The sequence below is a fragment of the Microcebus murinus genome, chromosome 18 (assembly GCF_040939455.1).
Source record: "Microcebus murinus isolate Inina chromosome 18, M.murinus_Inina_mat1.0, whole genome shotgun sequence".
In the NCBI taxonomy this organism is placed as follows: Eukaryota; Metazoa; Chordata; class Mammalia; order Primates; family Cheirogaleidae; genus Microcebus; species Microcebus murinus.
In genome coordinates, this window is record NC_134121.1 from 43,946,720 (window position 1) to 43,959,363 (window position 12,644).

The window sequence follows — 12,644 nt, forward strand, 5'->3', positions numbered from 1 at the left end:
TGCCAACAAATTCCACACCCACAACAATACTGCCTGTGACACCTGGAAACAATAACCCCGGCCACCAACTCTGCTCTTGCCCTATCAGTAGTGTCCCTCAGTGAAATAAATACCAAGAAGTGGAAGTGCCGTGGCCCACCTGACTTTAGTAGTGAACTGGACACCGGTCTTGATGACCAACGGCCGGTCGGGATGCATGGGCATGCAGGGCTGCCGCTCAACCACGAAGGCACTGAAGGAGAAAGAACACAGCTCACACGCAACTGCAAAGAGCAGTCGTCCTCCCTCCTGTGAAGTCAGCCCACCTCTCATTTCAGAATATGAGTTTCCTTTTACTGAGGAGTTGGGGTGGGAGGAGGGAAAGGGACAAGGGTTCTAAGTTACCTTTTCATCAAGTTTCTAAACAGTTCCACAATTCTCTCCTCCAGCATTGGTCTGTGCTGTACAATGGGGTCCCCTTTGTATGACACTTTCTGCTGCAACTCCTCCAGTTTCTTAATTTGTTGGCGGGTCTGAAGTTGAGACTCTGCTAATGAGGTTATCCTGCCAAAAAATTAAGAAAGTTACCAACTACCTAAGTGACTGTGCACAGGTAAGTGGAAGAAAGAAAATGGAATACCACAGACAGAAATATCACTAAGTCCCTTGGAATAAGAAAAGGGAAAGTTTTTTTATTGTGGTAAAAGACATATAGCATAAAATGTATCATTTTAACCTTCTTAAGTGTACATTACAGTTCAGTGGCATTAAGAAAAGGACAATTTATTTTGGCTTTTTAAAATAGTTCTTTCCTAAAATTTCAAGTTTTTAAGCAGGGGGTGGGCATAAAAGAATAAATGTTACAGTTTATATCATGAGGAGGCGGTGTTAATGGAGCGATCACTGGAAAGTGACAAGCATTAGAGCTCAGATATGGAGAGCACGAAACATGGAACTTGGCACTTCCATGCCTCATTCCAACTTGTCCACATGTACCAAAAATGTGCAGGCTGAGGAAAAAATAGGAGAGTAGACAGCCAAGAAGACTTGGGTTCGGGCCAGCTCCCCCACCCACTGTCTGCAAGCTTGGCAGGCCCCTCCGTCACTGTGGAACTTAGCATCCTTCTGCATGAACAGAAGGGGACGATCCCTAGTTAACATCAACATCGAGGCCGCAGTGGCTCAAGCCAGTAATCCTAGCACTCTGGGAAGCCAAGGTGGGCGGATCGTTTGAGCTCAGGAGTTAGAGACCAGCCTGAGCAAGAGCGAGACCCCCATCTCTGCTAAAAAATAGAAGGAAATTAGCCAGACAACTAAAAATATATACAGAAAAAATTAGCCGGGCATGGTGGCACATGCCTGTAGTCCCAGCTACTTGGGAGGCTGAGGCAGAAGGATCGCTTGAGACCAGGAGTTTGAGGTTGCTGTGAGCTAGGCTGATGCCACGGCACTCTACTCAGGGCAACAGAGTGAGACTCTGTCTCAAAAAAAAAAATCAAAAAACAAAACATCAATATAGTGGATGAAAGGACATGACATTACATTTCAAAATACTATCACAGGCATATAGAAAAAGTGAACAGAGAGGGATGCAAAGCTGATTATGTCTGTCTCCAAGAATAGAGAATACTAGTGTCTCTCTTTGATGGTCTACCACTAGTTTAATAAAGACTAAAAGATCTCACACAGAAGTAGAAACCTAAGAAAAAGAAAATAAAAATAAAAAAAAAAAAAAAGACTAAAAGACCTCGTGCAAAGAGAAAGTGAAAGGATGGGGAGAAGGACAGCTGTAGGAAATTCTGAGCTCCCTGACTCCCTTCTGGCACTTCCATCCCCCCATTCCCAGAACTTAAGCTTCTTGGTTTCCTGATCAGGAAGCATTTAAAATTCCCTTCAGTAAAGTAACAACACTCAGGGTTAGTGAGAGCATGAACAGACAGGCATTCTCCTGTGGAGTTGTCATAAATTTCCAGTTTCATGCTCCATGTATCTGGGTTCCCCCTCATGTCAAGGTTCTCCTATTTTAAGGTGTTGTAACACGCTCACTAGTGGGCCTAGCATATGCAAGGTGTGCAATACAGATTTGCTCAATGGGCTGGGTGCGGTGGCTCACGCCTGCAATCCTAGCACTTTGGGAGGCTGAGGTGGGAGGATTGTTTGAGGCCAGTTCAAGATCAGCCTGCACAACATAGCGAGACCCACCTCTATAAAAAATAGAAAAATTAGCCAATGGTGGTGACATGCACCTGTAGTCCCAGCTACTGGAGAAGCTGAGGCAGGAGGATCACTTGAGCCCAGGAGTTTGGGGTTGCAGTGAGCTATGATGACATCACTGCAATCTAGCCAGGGCGACAGAGACAGACCCTATCTCAAAAAAAAATTTTTTTTTGCTGGATGAAAGTAAAAAAAGCAGTTTACAGAAGAGCATATAAAGAATGCTCCTGCTAATGTAAACTTTTTCTATCTTTACACATATTAATACATAAATATAATGACAGATGTCTAGAGTGATGGGTCACCAAAATTTTAATACTGGTACCTCTAATGATTAGATTTTACAAGATTTTTCTTCTCTTAATTTTCTGTATTAGAATTTTTTTCCCTTATAAAGAGGATGTGGTTGTTTTAGATGACTAAAATGCTTAAAATTAAAAATTTAGGGCTGGGCGCCGTGGCTCACACCTATAATCCTAGCATTCTGGGAGGCTGAGGCGGGAGGATCGTTTGAGCTCAGGAGTTCGAGACCAGTCTGAGCAAGAGTGAGACCCCATCTCTACTAAAAATAGAAAGAAATTAGGTGGACAACTAAAAATATATAGAAAAAATTAGCCGGGCATGGTGGCACATGCCTGTAGTCCCAGCTAATCAGGAGGCTGAGGCAGGAAAATTGCTTGAGCCCAGGAGTTTGAGGTTGCTGTGAGCTAGGCTGACGACACGGCACTCTAGCCCAGGAAACAGTCAGACTCTGTCTCAAAAAAATGAAAAATAAAAAATTTTTAAAAATAAAATAAAAATTAGAGTCTATGTGTTAAATACAGTTAAACCAAAAGCCTTAAGTCATTAAATAAAATATTTCAAATATAGTAATATAAATACATTTTTATAAAACAAGATTTGTCCAAACAAATTAAAAACTTTAACTCTTGGACTAAATTTGAATATGTGAAAGTCCGCTTAGAGATACAGTACTAGCTGTGTAGGCCTGCAGCTATGATCATAATTCAAAACAGCTTTCTAGAAGGAAAGGAGAAGCTTCTCTTTCCTCCTTTACCAGTTTTCTAGACGATCCAGGCAGATGTTGGGAGGGCCCCCGATGCAAGCAATCTGTTGCCGCCTCTTCCAGTCAGCCAGCTCTTCGTCCGTGAGGGTTTTCTGCACATACTCCATCGCTGACAAAAGCCCCGCCAGCTCACTCACGATGCTCTGGTTGGAAACCAAAACAAAGTCAGAAAACATTTTCTCAGATCGGCTCTAACCACATTCTTTAGTCAATTCCAGAGAAGGAACTTCCTAGAAACCAAGCAAGTTCTGCCACAGATGCTGAGATCCTGCAAGGGAGCGAGACACGGGGGAAGCGGCCCAACCCCCTTACCCTCCGCATCTGGTCCAGCGCCGAAAGCATCTGCTCGAGCTGTTGCATCTTCTGCCTGGTCACTGACTGGTTGTTTCCATTCAGATCTTGCATGTCTGGGGAGGAAGAAGAAACCCCTTGACCTGCAGGAATACTCCTGACCTAATAACTGGGCTCCACTGGGCACCCAAACCCCCTTGCACCCCACCCATAGCCATAAAGACTACACAGAGTCAAGACAAACATGTCCTTAAACTCAGAAACACAAGCTCACTTTCTACAGGAGATTTTAACGTCTCTAATATTCACTTGCCTCCTTGACTCTTGAGGGTTTTATAGTTGAAATCAAAGTCATCCTGGAGATTCTCTACCACTTTCATTTTCTGTTCTAGATCCTGTTTAAAACAAACAAAAACAGAAGTAGAAAAATATATTCTTGGGGAGAGGGAAAAGAAAGTTTCTGAGAATTAAAATAAAGCCAAGACCTCAAAAAAGGTACATGCAGGACCCACATGCAACATCCCCCAGACAAGGCTCCCTGCCCAAGACGTGTTTCACCTGCACTCTCTTCCGCACGTCCTGGAGGTGCTGCTCCAGCATCTGCTGCTTCTCTGTCACCACGGCAGCTGTGGGGTGGTTGGCCTGGCCCCCTTGCTGCCAGAAAGGGGTCAACACACATGAGCAAATGAAATAGAGAAAAACACCTCTGTCCAGTCTCCGTCCCACCCTACCTGTCCTTCCTGCTTGGCTTGAGATGCTGCTGCTTCCACAAGAGGAAGGGAAAAGAGGCAGCAGTGCTGTCAATGTGGGCCCAGGGCCTCACATGGTTTTACCTGTGTCACTGACTTGTTTCCAATAGGTCATACTATAAATCCACTGTACGCACTGTACTAGGAAATCCCATGTTATCCTAAGACATGATCCCTGCCTTCAAAAACCTCACAGGGCCAGGCATGGTGCCTCATCGCACCTGTAATCCCAGCACTTTGGGAGGCCAAGGTGGGAGGATCGCTTGAGTCCAGGAGTTCAAGACCAGCCTGGGCAACATAATGAGAACCAGTCTACCAAAAAATTAGTTGGGCGTCAAGGTACAACGCCTGTAGTCCTAGCTACTCAGGAGGCTGAGGTGGGAGGACCACTGGAGCCCAAGAGTTCAAGGTTGCTGTGAGCTACGACTGCAAGGCTGCATTCCACCCTGGGTGACAGAATGAGAGCCTGTCTCCAACAAACAAACAATCAATAACAATAAAAACATCTACAATATCGACCCAAGGACAGAGACAGCAATCAATGGAGCAGAACTGAGAACCAGGGAAAGGCATCATCCACCTAGTTTTCTAAGCTAGAAGTCCTCCAGTCTCTTTGATTTCTTCCTCGCTTTCACACTGAGTCACCACTCCTCCTGGCTCTATACTCTGTAATCTCCCAGATCCATCTCTCCTGCCAGTGGCCAAGCCCCAACTATTGATCTCTGTCTCTTATTTCTCTCACATCCTGTTTGTTCTCTGCACTGTTTTAGACGTCTCCAAAAATAGATCTAAACCTCAGTTTTACAGGGAACCACTCTCTCCCTTTCCCATGATCCCTATCCATGCCAACAGGATACAAACTTCTTATAACTTTTGGGATGGCAACTCCCAACCCTATTTAATCTCCCCATGGTGGGAGTGACTTCTCTGATAGGAGAGATGGAAAGACAGATTCTGTGCATACATAGATCTCCAAAGAGCCCAACGCTTAAGTTGGCAACTCCCTCCTCTCACTCTTGTTTCCTGGGGCATATCTGAGGCAGGAGCCAGGGCCTGTTTCTAGAAGCAGTTCTAGAGGCCTGTCCCTCCGCATTCAGTGAGTTTTGAGTCTATGGTTGCTAAAGCTCCATACGGATGACTGGGGAGGCACTGCTCTCAGACTCCCGCTCTCCACCCAAGATCTAACTCAGGGACAGGCACTGGGGAAAACCCCTGTGGTTACGAGCTCAGGCCATGCTTTCCAGCCTAGTCTTACCAACGATACAGCTGCTGCTTTGATCTATATTCCACTCCCATGTCTATTTCTCAACTGGTACTGTACTTAAAGGGGGAAAATAGATGTTATTAATTATCACCCACAGAAACCCACCTCTCTGTAAAAACTTTATTGGCTCCCCACTGCTTCCAAGTATAAACAGCTCAGCCCCAAAAAGAAAGACATTTCACAACCTGATAACAACTTAAACTTTCCTTCCTTGAGCCTCAGTCGCCCTAAACTACCCACTCTTCCCCACATACAGCCTGTGTCCACACGCTCCCTCCCCACATGCTGTCTATTCAGCCTGGCATGCACTCCTACCTAAGCACACCTGAACTCATCCACCTTCAAATTCAGTTCAAATGTTCACTTTCCTATGAAATCTTATTGAACTTTCCTAGACAAAATGACATACGTCCTCCTCTGTGTTTTCTCACTCTGAGCATTTGTGTACTTATAATCCCAACTAGCCTGAGAGCCCCTGAGTAGCAGGGATTATATCCATTCTTCTTTCTAGCTCCTAGAGCTTTTACCCATACTAGACACTTAAGAACATGCCAAGGCCACGCATGGTGGCTCATGCCTGTAATCCCAGCTCTTTGGGGAGGCCGAGGTGGGAAGATCGCTTGAGGCCAGGAGTTTGAGACCAGCTTGACCAGCATAGTGAGATCCCATCTCTATAAAAAATTTAAAAAATTAGACAGGCATGATGGTGCATGCCTGTAGTCCCAGCTACTTGGGAGGCTAAGGCAGTAGGATCACTTGAGCCCAGGAGTTTGAGGTTGCTTTGAGCTAGGCTGACACCACGGCACTCTAGCCCCAGCAATAGAGTGAGACTCTGTCTCAAAAAAAAAAAAAAATTAAGTCGTTTTCAATGTATTTGTGATTATTAGTTTTTTTTCTTCTTTTTTAGTATATTTAATGATTTCTGTTTTATTGGATTATGAAGTTGTTTGACTTTCTATTTCTCCCAGACCAGTGCTTTGTTTCTTCTTAGGTCTCACCTGGGCTGCCGTGGCTGCGGTCTGGAGGAGGCGGGACTCCTCCCACAGGCACCGGGCCACAATTCGGGCAATCTCCATCGGCTTCTCAAGATACCTGCTCTATAGGTAGGAGAGAAAGAGAATGAAAATTAGCAGCAGACTACGAAGATGTAGACTGAACTTTGCTAACTTAAAACTAATTTCCTCATCAACTGAGGAGAACATTACATTTATTACATGAAACAACAGAGCAAGGGCCTCCAAAAGGGAGAGGAAGAGAAAGGTGGTTAAGATGAGCTGTACTGTGGCCATGAGAGAAGCACTTTCGTTTGAGTCTTTGGATGGTACATCATCCTGGTCTGGCAGCGGGGTGACTGACTTGGTCAAGGAGTACCCCATTACAGTCAAACTAACATTGAAAGTGGGAGTCATCTTCCTACCAGGGGACCTAGTTACTACGATGTTATTAACATGCTAACATAGTATGACCAACATCACAATCACTATTACTTCAACTGTGACAAGAGAAGTGAATCTCAGGTAATCGTGCCCAAGGGTAAGTACACAGGGAGTTGAGAAAGGGCTAATTACTTCTCCTTTGATTGAAAATACAAGATAGTTCTCATCACTGAGCCAAATGAGAAAAGAAATGCTTCCAGGAAGGAAAGCTAACACCCTGCTCCACAGGCCCAGTTTCTCCTCACACCTGAAGGAACTGCTTGATTCTTCGCAGATTGTGCTGATAGAGAACATTTGACTCTTGCAGGAAGCGGCTATACTGCTGGTCAATCTCACCCAGGAGATTATGAAACACCAAAGTGGCATGTGATTCTTTGCTGGCCGCATATGCCCTAGGATAAGGAAGAATGATGAAGAATGATTTCTAAGCCTACATACACACACACAGAAATCACTATCGAGAAGGAGAAAAAAACATAAGACAAATCTGATGTTATACTCAATCATTTTAGATTCTTTTGCTCACCAACATTATTAAATGCCATCAATTTAATAATTATTGGCCAGGCATGGTGACTCACGCCGGTAATCCTAGCACTCTAGGAGGCCGAGGTGGGTAGATCGCTTGAGGTCAGGAGTTTGAAACCAGCCTGAGCAAGAGCGAGACCCTGTCTTTACTAAAAACAGAAAGAAATTAATTGGCCAATTAAAAATATATAGAAAAAATTAGCCGGGCATGGTAGTGCATGCCGGTAGTCCCAGCTATTCAGGAGGCTGAGGCAGAAGGATTGCTTAAACCCAGGAGTTTGAGGTTGCTATGAGCTAGGCTGACGCCCCGGCACTCCAGCCTAGACAACAGAGTGAGACTCTGTCTCAAAATAAAATAAAATATTAACAATGATTGCAAATATGATTTGCCACTTCCATAGTCTATATTTTTATAAAATATTTGAGCAAAGCGGACAGATAACGCTGTTTTCCTTTCTCAGCCAAATCTCAGGAACTGATCAGGTTATTAGTATAAACACGCAATCCCAGGCTATGATGGTCTATCTCCAGCATCTCTGAATCACCTCCATGGCCCATTACCAAATCAGGGTATGTATTCTGGAAAAACCAGGTCATATTGGCCTGAATTAACCAAAATTAGTAAGTGAACCTGAAAACATTAGATTGAAAGAAATTGTTGTTGGATTTCTGTGCTATCATCTCTGCTATGAATGAAGTCTATTTCCCTTTCTCTGTGTCTCTTTCCTTTAATTAAAGGGGAATCCAAATCCAAGTTTGGATAGACCCAAACTTCTATCTGCAACAGAATTCTCACTCAGATAAAAATATTTCTACATCACCAAAGTATCAGAATACACAGGGGATCTCCTCAAGTAAATGAGATCCAAATCAACCTTCAAAACATCTACCACCAAGCAGGCTGCTTCAATGTCCCGAAAGACAGCTGCCCATGTGTCCTTCAAATATAGATACTGTTTTACAAGATCAAAAGATCTTCTCTTCATCTTCTGATCTTTTTCCCCATCACCTGTACCTGTAATTTTTTTCAGTGACATAGTTTGCAAAGTGTGAAGTTAGAACAGATCTCTTGATTCAAACCAAAACAAATGCCTGGTATTTGGCAAACAATTTAGGGAGTTTCTCAAGAAGGACTTACCAGTCTTGACTCTCAATCCAAGGGGCCAGGAACTGCCGTAGTTCCATCGGGAAGCTGTCACTGTACAGCTGATGAAGCTGCTCCAGGTACCGTGTGTCAAGCTGCTGTAGCTGATTCCATTGCGCCATCCTGCTGGAATCCGGTGTCCCAACTGCAAACCAAAGTGTTCATATGGTCACCACATGCCCCAGTGGGGGTAAACAATCTAGAAATACCCATCTACCAACACAGGTGTCAGGTCTGTGATTAGGGATAAAGATAATCTGGGAAGGATCCTACATGTTTCTCCCAGTTTAGGACATGACATACATAGTCACAATCTCTACCTCTGGAAGGAACATCACAGCTCCCTTTAAACTGAGATGAGGCCGGGCGCAGTGGCTCACGCCTGTAATCCTAGCACTTTGGGAGGCCGAGGTGGGCGGATCGCTCAAGGTCAGGAGTTCGAAACCAGCCTGAGCGAGACCCCGTCTCTACCAAAAATAGAAAGAAATTAATTGACCAACTAAAAATATATATACAAAAAATTAGCCAGGCATGGTGGTGCATGCCTGTAGTCCCAGCTACTCGGGAGGCTGAGGCAGTAGGATCGCTGAGCCCAGGAGATTGAGGTTGCTGTGAGCCAGGCTGACGCCACGGCACTCACTCTAGTCTGGGCAACAAAGTGAGACTCTGTCTCAAAAAAAAAAAAACAAAAAAAAAAACTGAGATGACAAGTAGGTATGATGCCAAGTTCTAGAATCCATGATCTACTAGAGATATGTGAAATTGAAAAATTAACTTCCAGATTTCAATGTCCTCATCTATAAAATACAGATCATGATTCCCATCTCTTAGGGCCACTGAGAAACTTCTGAAGCACCCAGCTCAAGCCAGGTGGCCAGGTGTGGTGGCTTGCTCCTATAATCCCAGCTACTCGGGAGGCTGAGGCAGGAGGATCCCTTGAGCCTAGGAGTTCAAGACCAGTCTAGGCAACACAGCAAGACCCTATCTCTAAAAAAAAAATTGTATATATGTATATAAAGTATCCAACTTAATGCATAGCACATAGCAGATGCTCAACAAATGTCAGTTCTTTTCTTTCAACCCCACACCCCTTTTAGGTAAATTGGAAAGTATACAGAGTAAGCCCATGCTAAGATCAAAATGTGGAATGTGGATGTTCAGGGAGAACAGAAAGCTAATTCCAAGACTATGGGTTTAAAAGTATAAGTGAAGCTCTGCCTAGGATTCTCCTACTCAATAAAAAATAATTTTGTTTTTTTTAATTTCTCAGTCTGGGATGAGAGAGAAATGCCAGATACCAGGCATACGAGTCATCCCCAGGTTCATGAACACCCCAGTGAAACGCTCAAGTTTGAGAAGCCAACCCAACTAATCACCTGTGGTCCTCTTTCTGAATGGTTTGGGTCATGGAAATATCAATACAGACCAAGTAGTTTTAAGAATTTCTATAAATAACTGAGCAAGAGATAAAGACTAAGGTATTTACAGACCAAGCTATACTGAGACGGTTCTCTGGGACAATGAGAACATTTAATGAAAGACTAAATCCACACAAACACACTTAACTAGAATTCTTGACTTATGTCTCAGAGAAAGTACGAGGAAGCACCTAATTATGCATTGGCTCTTTCATAAAAACAAGTGAGCAAACTGGCGACAAAACCAACAGGTGTTCTGTCCTCAAAGCAGCAACATTAATGGTTGATAAGTGGTTCAGCCTCAGGCTTCCGACATTCTCCCTCCCTCTTTTGAGAGGCCAGACACAGAATAACCCCTTGCTACTGCGAAGATGGCATCAATTTGTCGAGCTCTCAAGTGCAAATCCAGGCAAGCACATGTATTATAGTACCTCTCAGCAGTCTTTACATTGACTAATGAACAATCCCAGGCAGCAGTGTCCAACAGAAACAGATTACAAGCCAAATAACCAATTTTAAACCTTCTAGTAGCCATATTTTGTAAAAAGTAAAAAGAAACAGCTGAAATTAATTTTGATAATATATTTAATTTAACCTAATATATCCAAAATGTTATCATGTCAACATGTAATCATACAAAAATCAAGAGATACTTCCACTCTTTTTTTGTACTAAGTTTTTAAAATCTGCTGTGTACTTCATACTTACAGCACAGGTCTAAAGTATTTTCCCTCTCCTCAAGTGCCAAGGACTTAAATTCCACTGGTGAAAATGCTGAACAAAGCAAAAATATGAGAATGTCAGAATGAGACTGGCCAATCAGGCCCAATATTCAGTTTCCATAAATTAACTAAATCTTCCAACAGTGTTAGAGAGGAATAAGTAAGTTTCCTGAGTACTGAGACTTTTTTTTAAAAACAGTCTTCTTTCCTTTAGGCACCTGCCTAAGCATTGTTACCTACTACTAGTTAGTGGTATTACTCACCATCGTCTGCCACATGACAGATGCTACCTGGGCAGTGGTCCATGTACGGTAACACTATCTGGAATAAAACAGTGGCTGACACGATTGCTACGTGTTAAAGCGTTATAACCGGGGTGTGTATTACCCTTAGTAAGAAATCAAAGGCTGTTAGATCTCTGACAATATTCACATTAGGGCCAAGTTAAGATCTGCCTGACAGACTAAAATCATGATCTGCCTTATGTTTATCAGGACCTGATTGACATAGAAATCTATATAATATGCCAATTTGTGTAGATTCTACTGCATATAGATTTACTGAAACTCTAAACCTACATGGCCTAGTGTGGTAGCCACTAGCCACATATGGCTCCTATACACTAAAAATGTGGCTGCTTTAAACTGAGATATGCTGTAAGTATAAAATACACACTGGACTTTGGAGACTTAGTAAAAAGAAAAGAAGAAGAATGTAAAATATCTCATTAATGTTGAAATGATAATGTTTTGATACATTGGGTTAAATAAAATATATTACTAAAATTAATCTCACCTCTTTTTTTTTTTTTTTTTTTAGACAGAGTCTCACTTTGTTGCCCAGGCTAGAGTGCCGTGGCATCAGCCTAGCTCACAGCAACCTCAAACTCCTGGGCTCAAGCAATCCTCCTGTCTCAGCTTCCCAGGTAGCTGGGACTACAGGCATGCACCACCATGTCCAGCTAATTTTTTCTATATATATTAGTTGGCCAATTAATTTCTTTCTATTTATAGTAGAGACAGGGTCTTGTTCTTGCTCAGGACACCCATTTCTTTTTACTTCTTTTAATGTGGCTACTAGAAAATTTAACATTACATATGTGACTTGCATCCTACACTGCTGCTCTAGATAATGTAACCATAAAGCCGTGATTCTTTTAATAAAAGGTTTAAAGAAATAGTCACCCGCTTTTCATAATAAACTCCATTGTTATAAATTTAAAACGGCCTGTTCAATTGCTTATCTTGAATACAAATGCAGACTATCACAGTCTACACCCTCAAGTTCCAAGTTAAAACCATAGAAAATAACTACAGCATCTCACTATACCTACTCAATTACAGATTAACATCAGGGTAATGCATGAATATTTGCATTTTCAAACTATTATACCATAATAAATTATAAGTTGTTGAAAATTGTCAATAACATTATTCATTTCCAGTCCATAACTAAGGATTCTTCGGTTGTTGCTATTGTGATATTTTTGGAGACAAAGGAGGGCTAATAAGTATTAATAGTACAATACAGTGTTTTGTTTTTTGTTTTTGTTTTGAGACAGGGTTTCACTCCATTGCCCGGGCTAGGGTGCAGTGGTGCGATCATAGCTCACTGCAGCTCCAACACCTGGACTCAAGCAGTCCTCTTGCCTCAGCCTCCTGAGCAGCTGGGACTATAGGTACTCACCACCATGCCTGGCTAATTTTTTTTTTTTTTTCTTTTTTGAGACAGAGTCTCACTCTTCCCTGGGCTAGAGTGCTGTGGCATCAGTCTAGCTCACAGCAACCTCAAACTCCTGGGCTTAAGCAATCCTCCTGCCTCAGCCTCCCCAGT

At 42.9% G+C, this 12,644-nt stretch overlaps 1 protein-coding gene across 6 annotated transcripts in view; it reads right to left on the minus strand.

The window, feature by feature from the left end:
* Positions 1-12,644, minus strand: part of STAT3 (signal transducer and activator of transcription 3) — a 62,393-nt gene that overhangs the window by 17,611 nt on the left and 32,138 nt on the right. For 4 of the 6 annotated variants that reach the window (XM_012743213.2, XM_012743210.2, XM_012743212.2 and 1 more), the window contains exons 2-10: positions 8,666-8,816; positions 7,247-7,391; positions 6,562-6,660; positions 4,109-4,204; positions 3,864-3,945; positions 3,572-3,666; positions 3,251-3,402; positions 385-543; positions 140-232 (exon numbers count right to left, since the gene is read on the minus strand). In XM_012743213.2, coding sequence (XP_012598667.1) covers positions 140-232; positions 385-543; positions 3,251-3,402; positions 3,572-3,666; positions 3,864-3,945; positions 4,109-4,204; positions 6,562-6,660; positions 7,247-7,391; positions 8,666-8,793 — 1,049 coding nt within the window. In that variant the 5' untranslated portion in view covers positions 8,794-8,816. Of the gene's footprint in view, positions 1-139; positions 233-384; positions 544-3,250; positions 3,403-3,571; positions 3,667-3,863; positions 3,946-4,108; positions 4,205-6,561; positions 6,661-7,246; positions 7,392-8,665; positions 8,817-10,797; positions 10,864-12,644 lie in introns of those variants that run through there. The other 2 variants (XM_012743209.3, XM_075994568.1) reach the window with 2 other exon arrangements.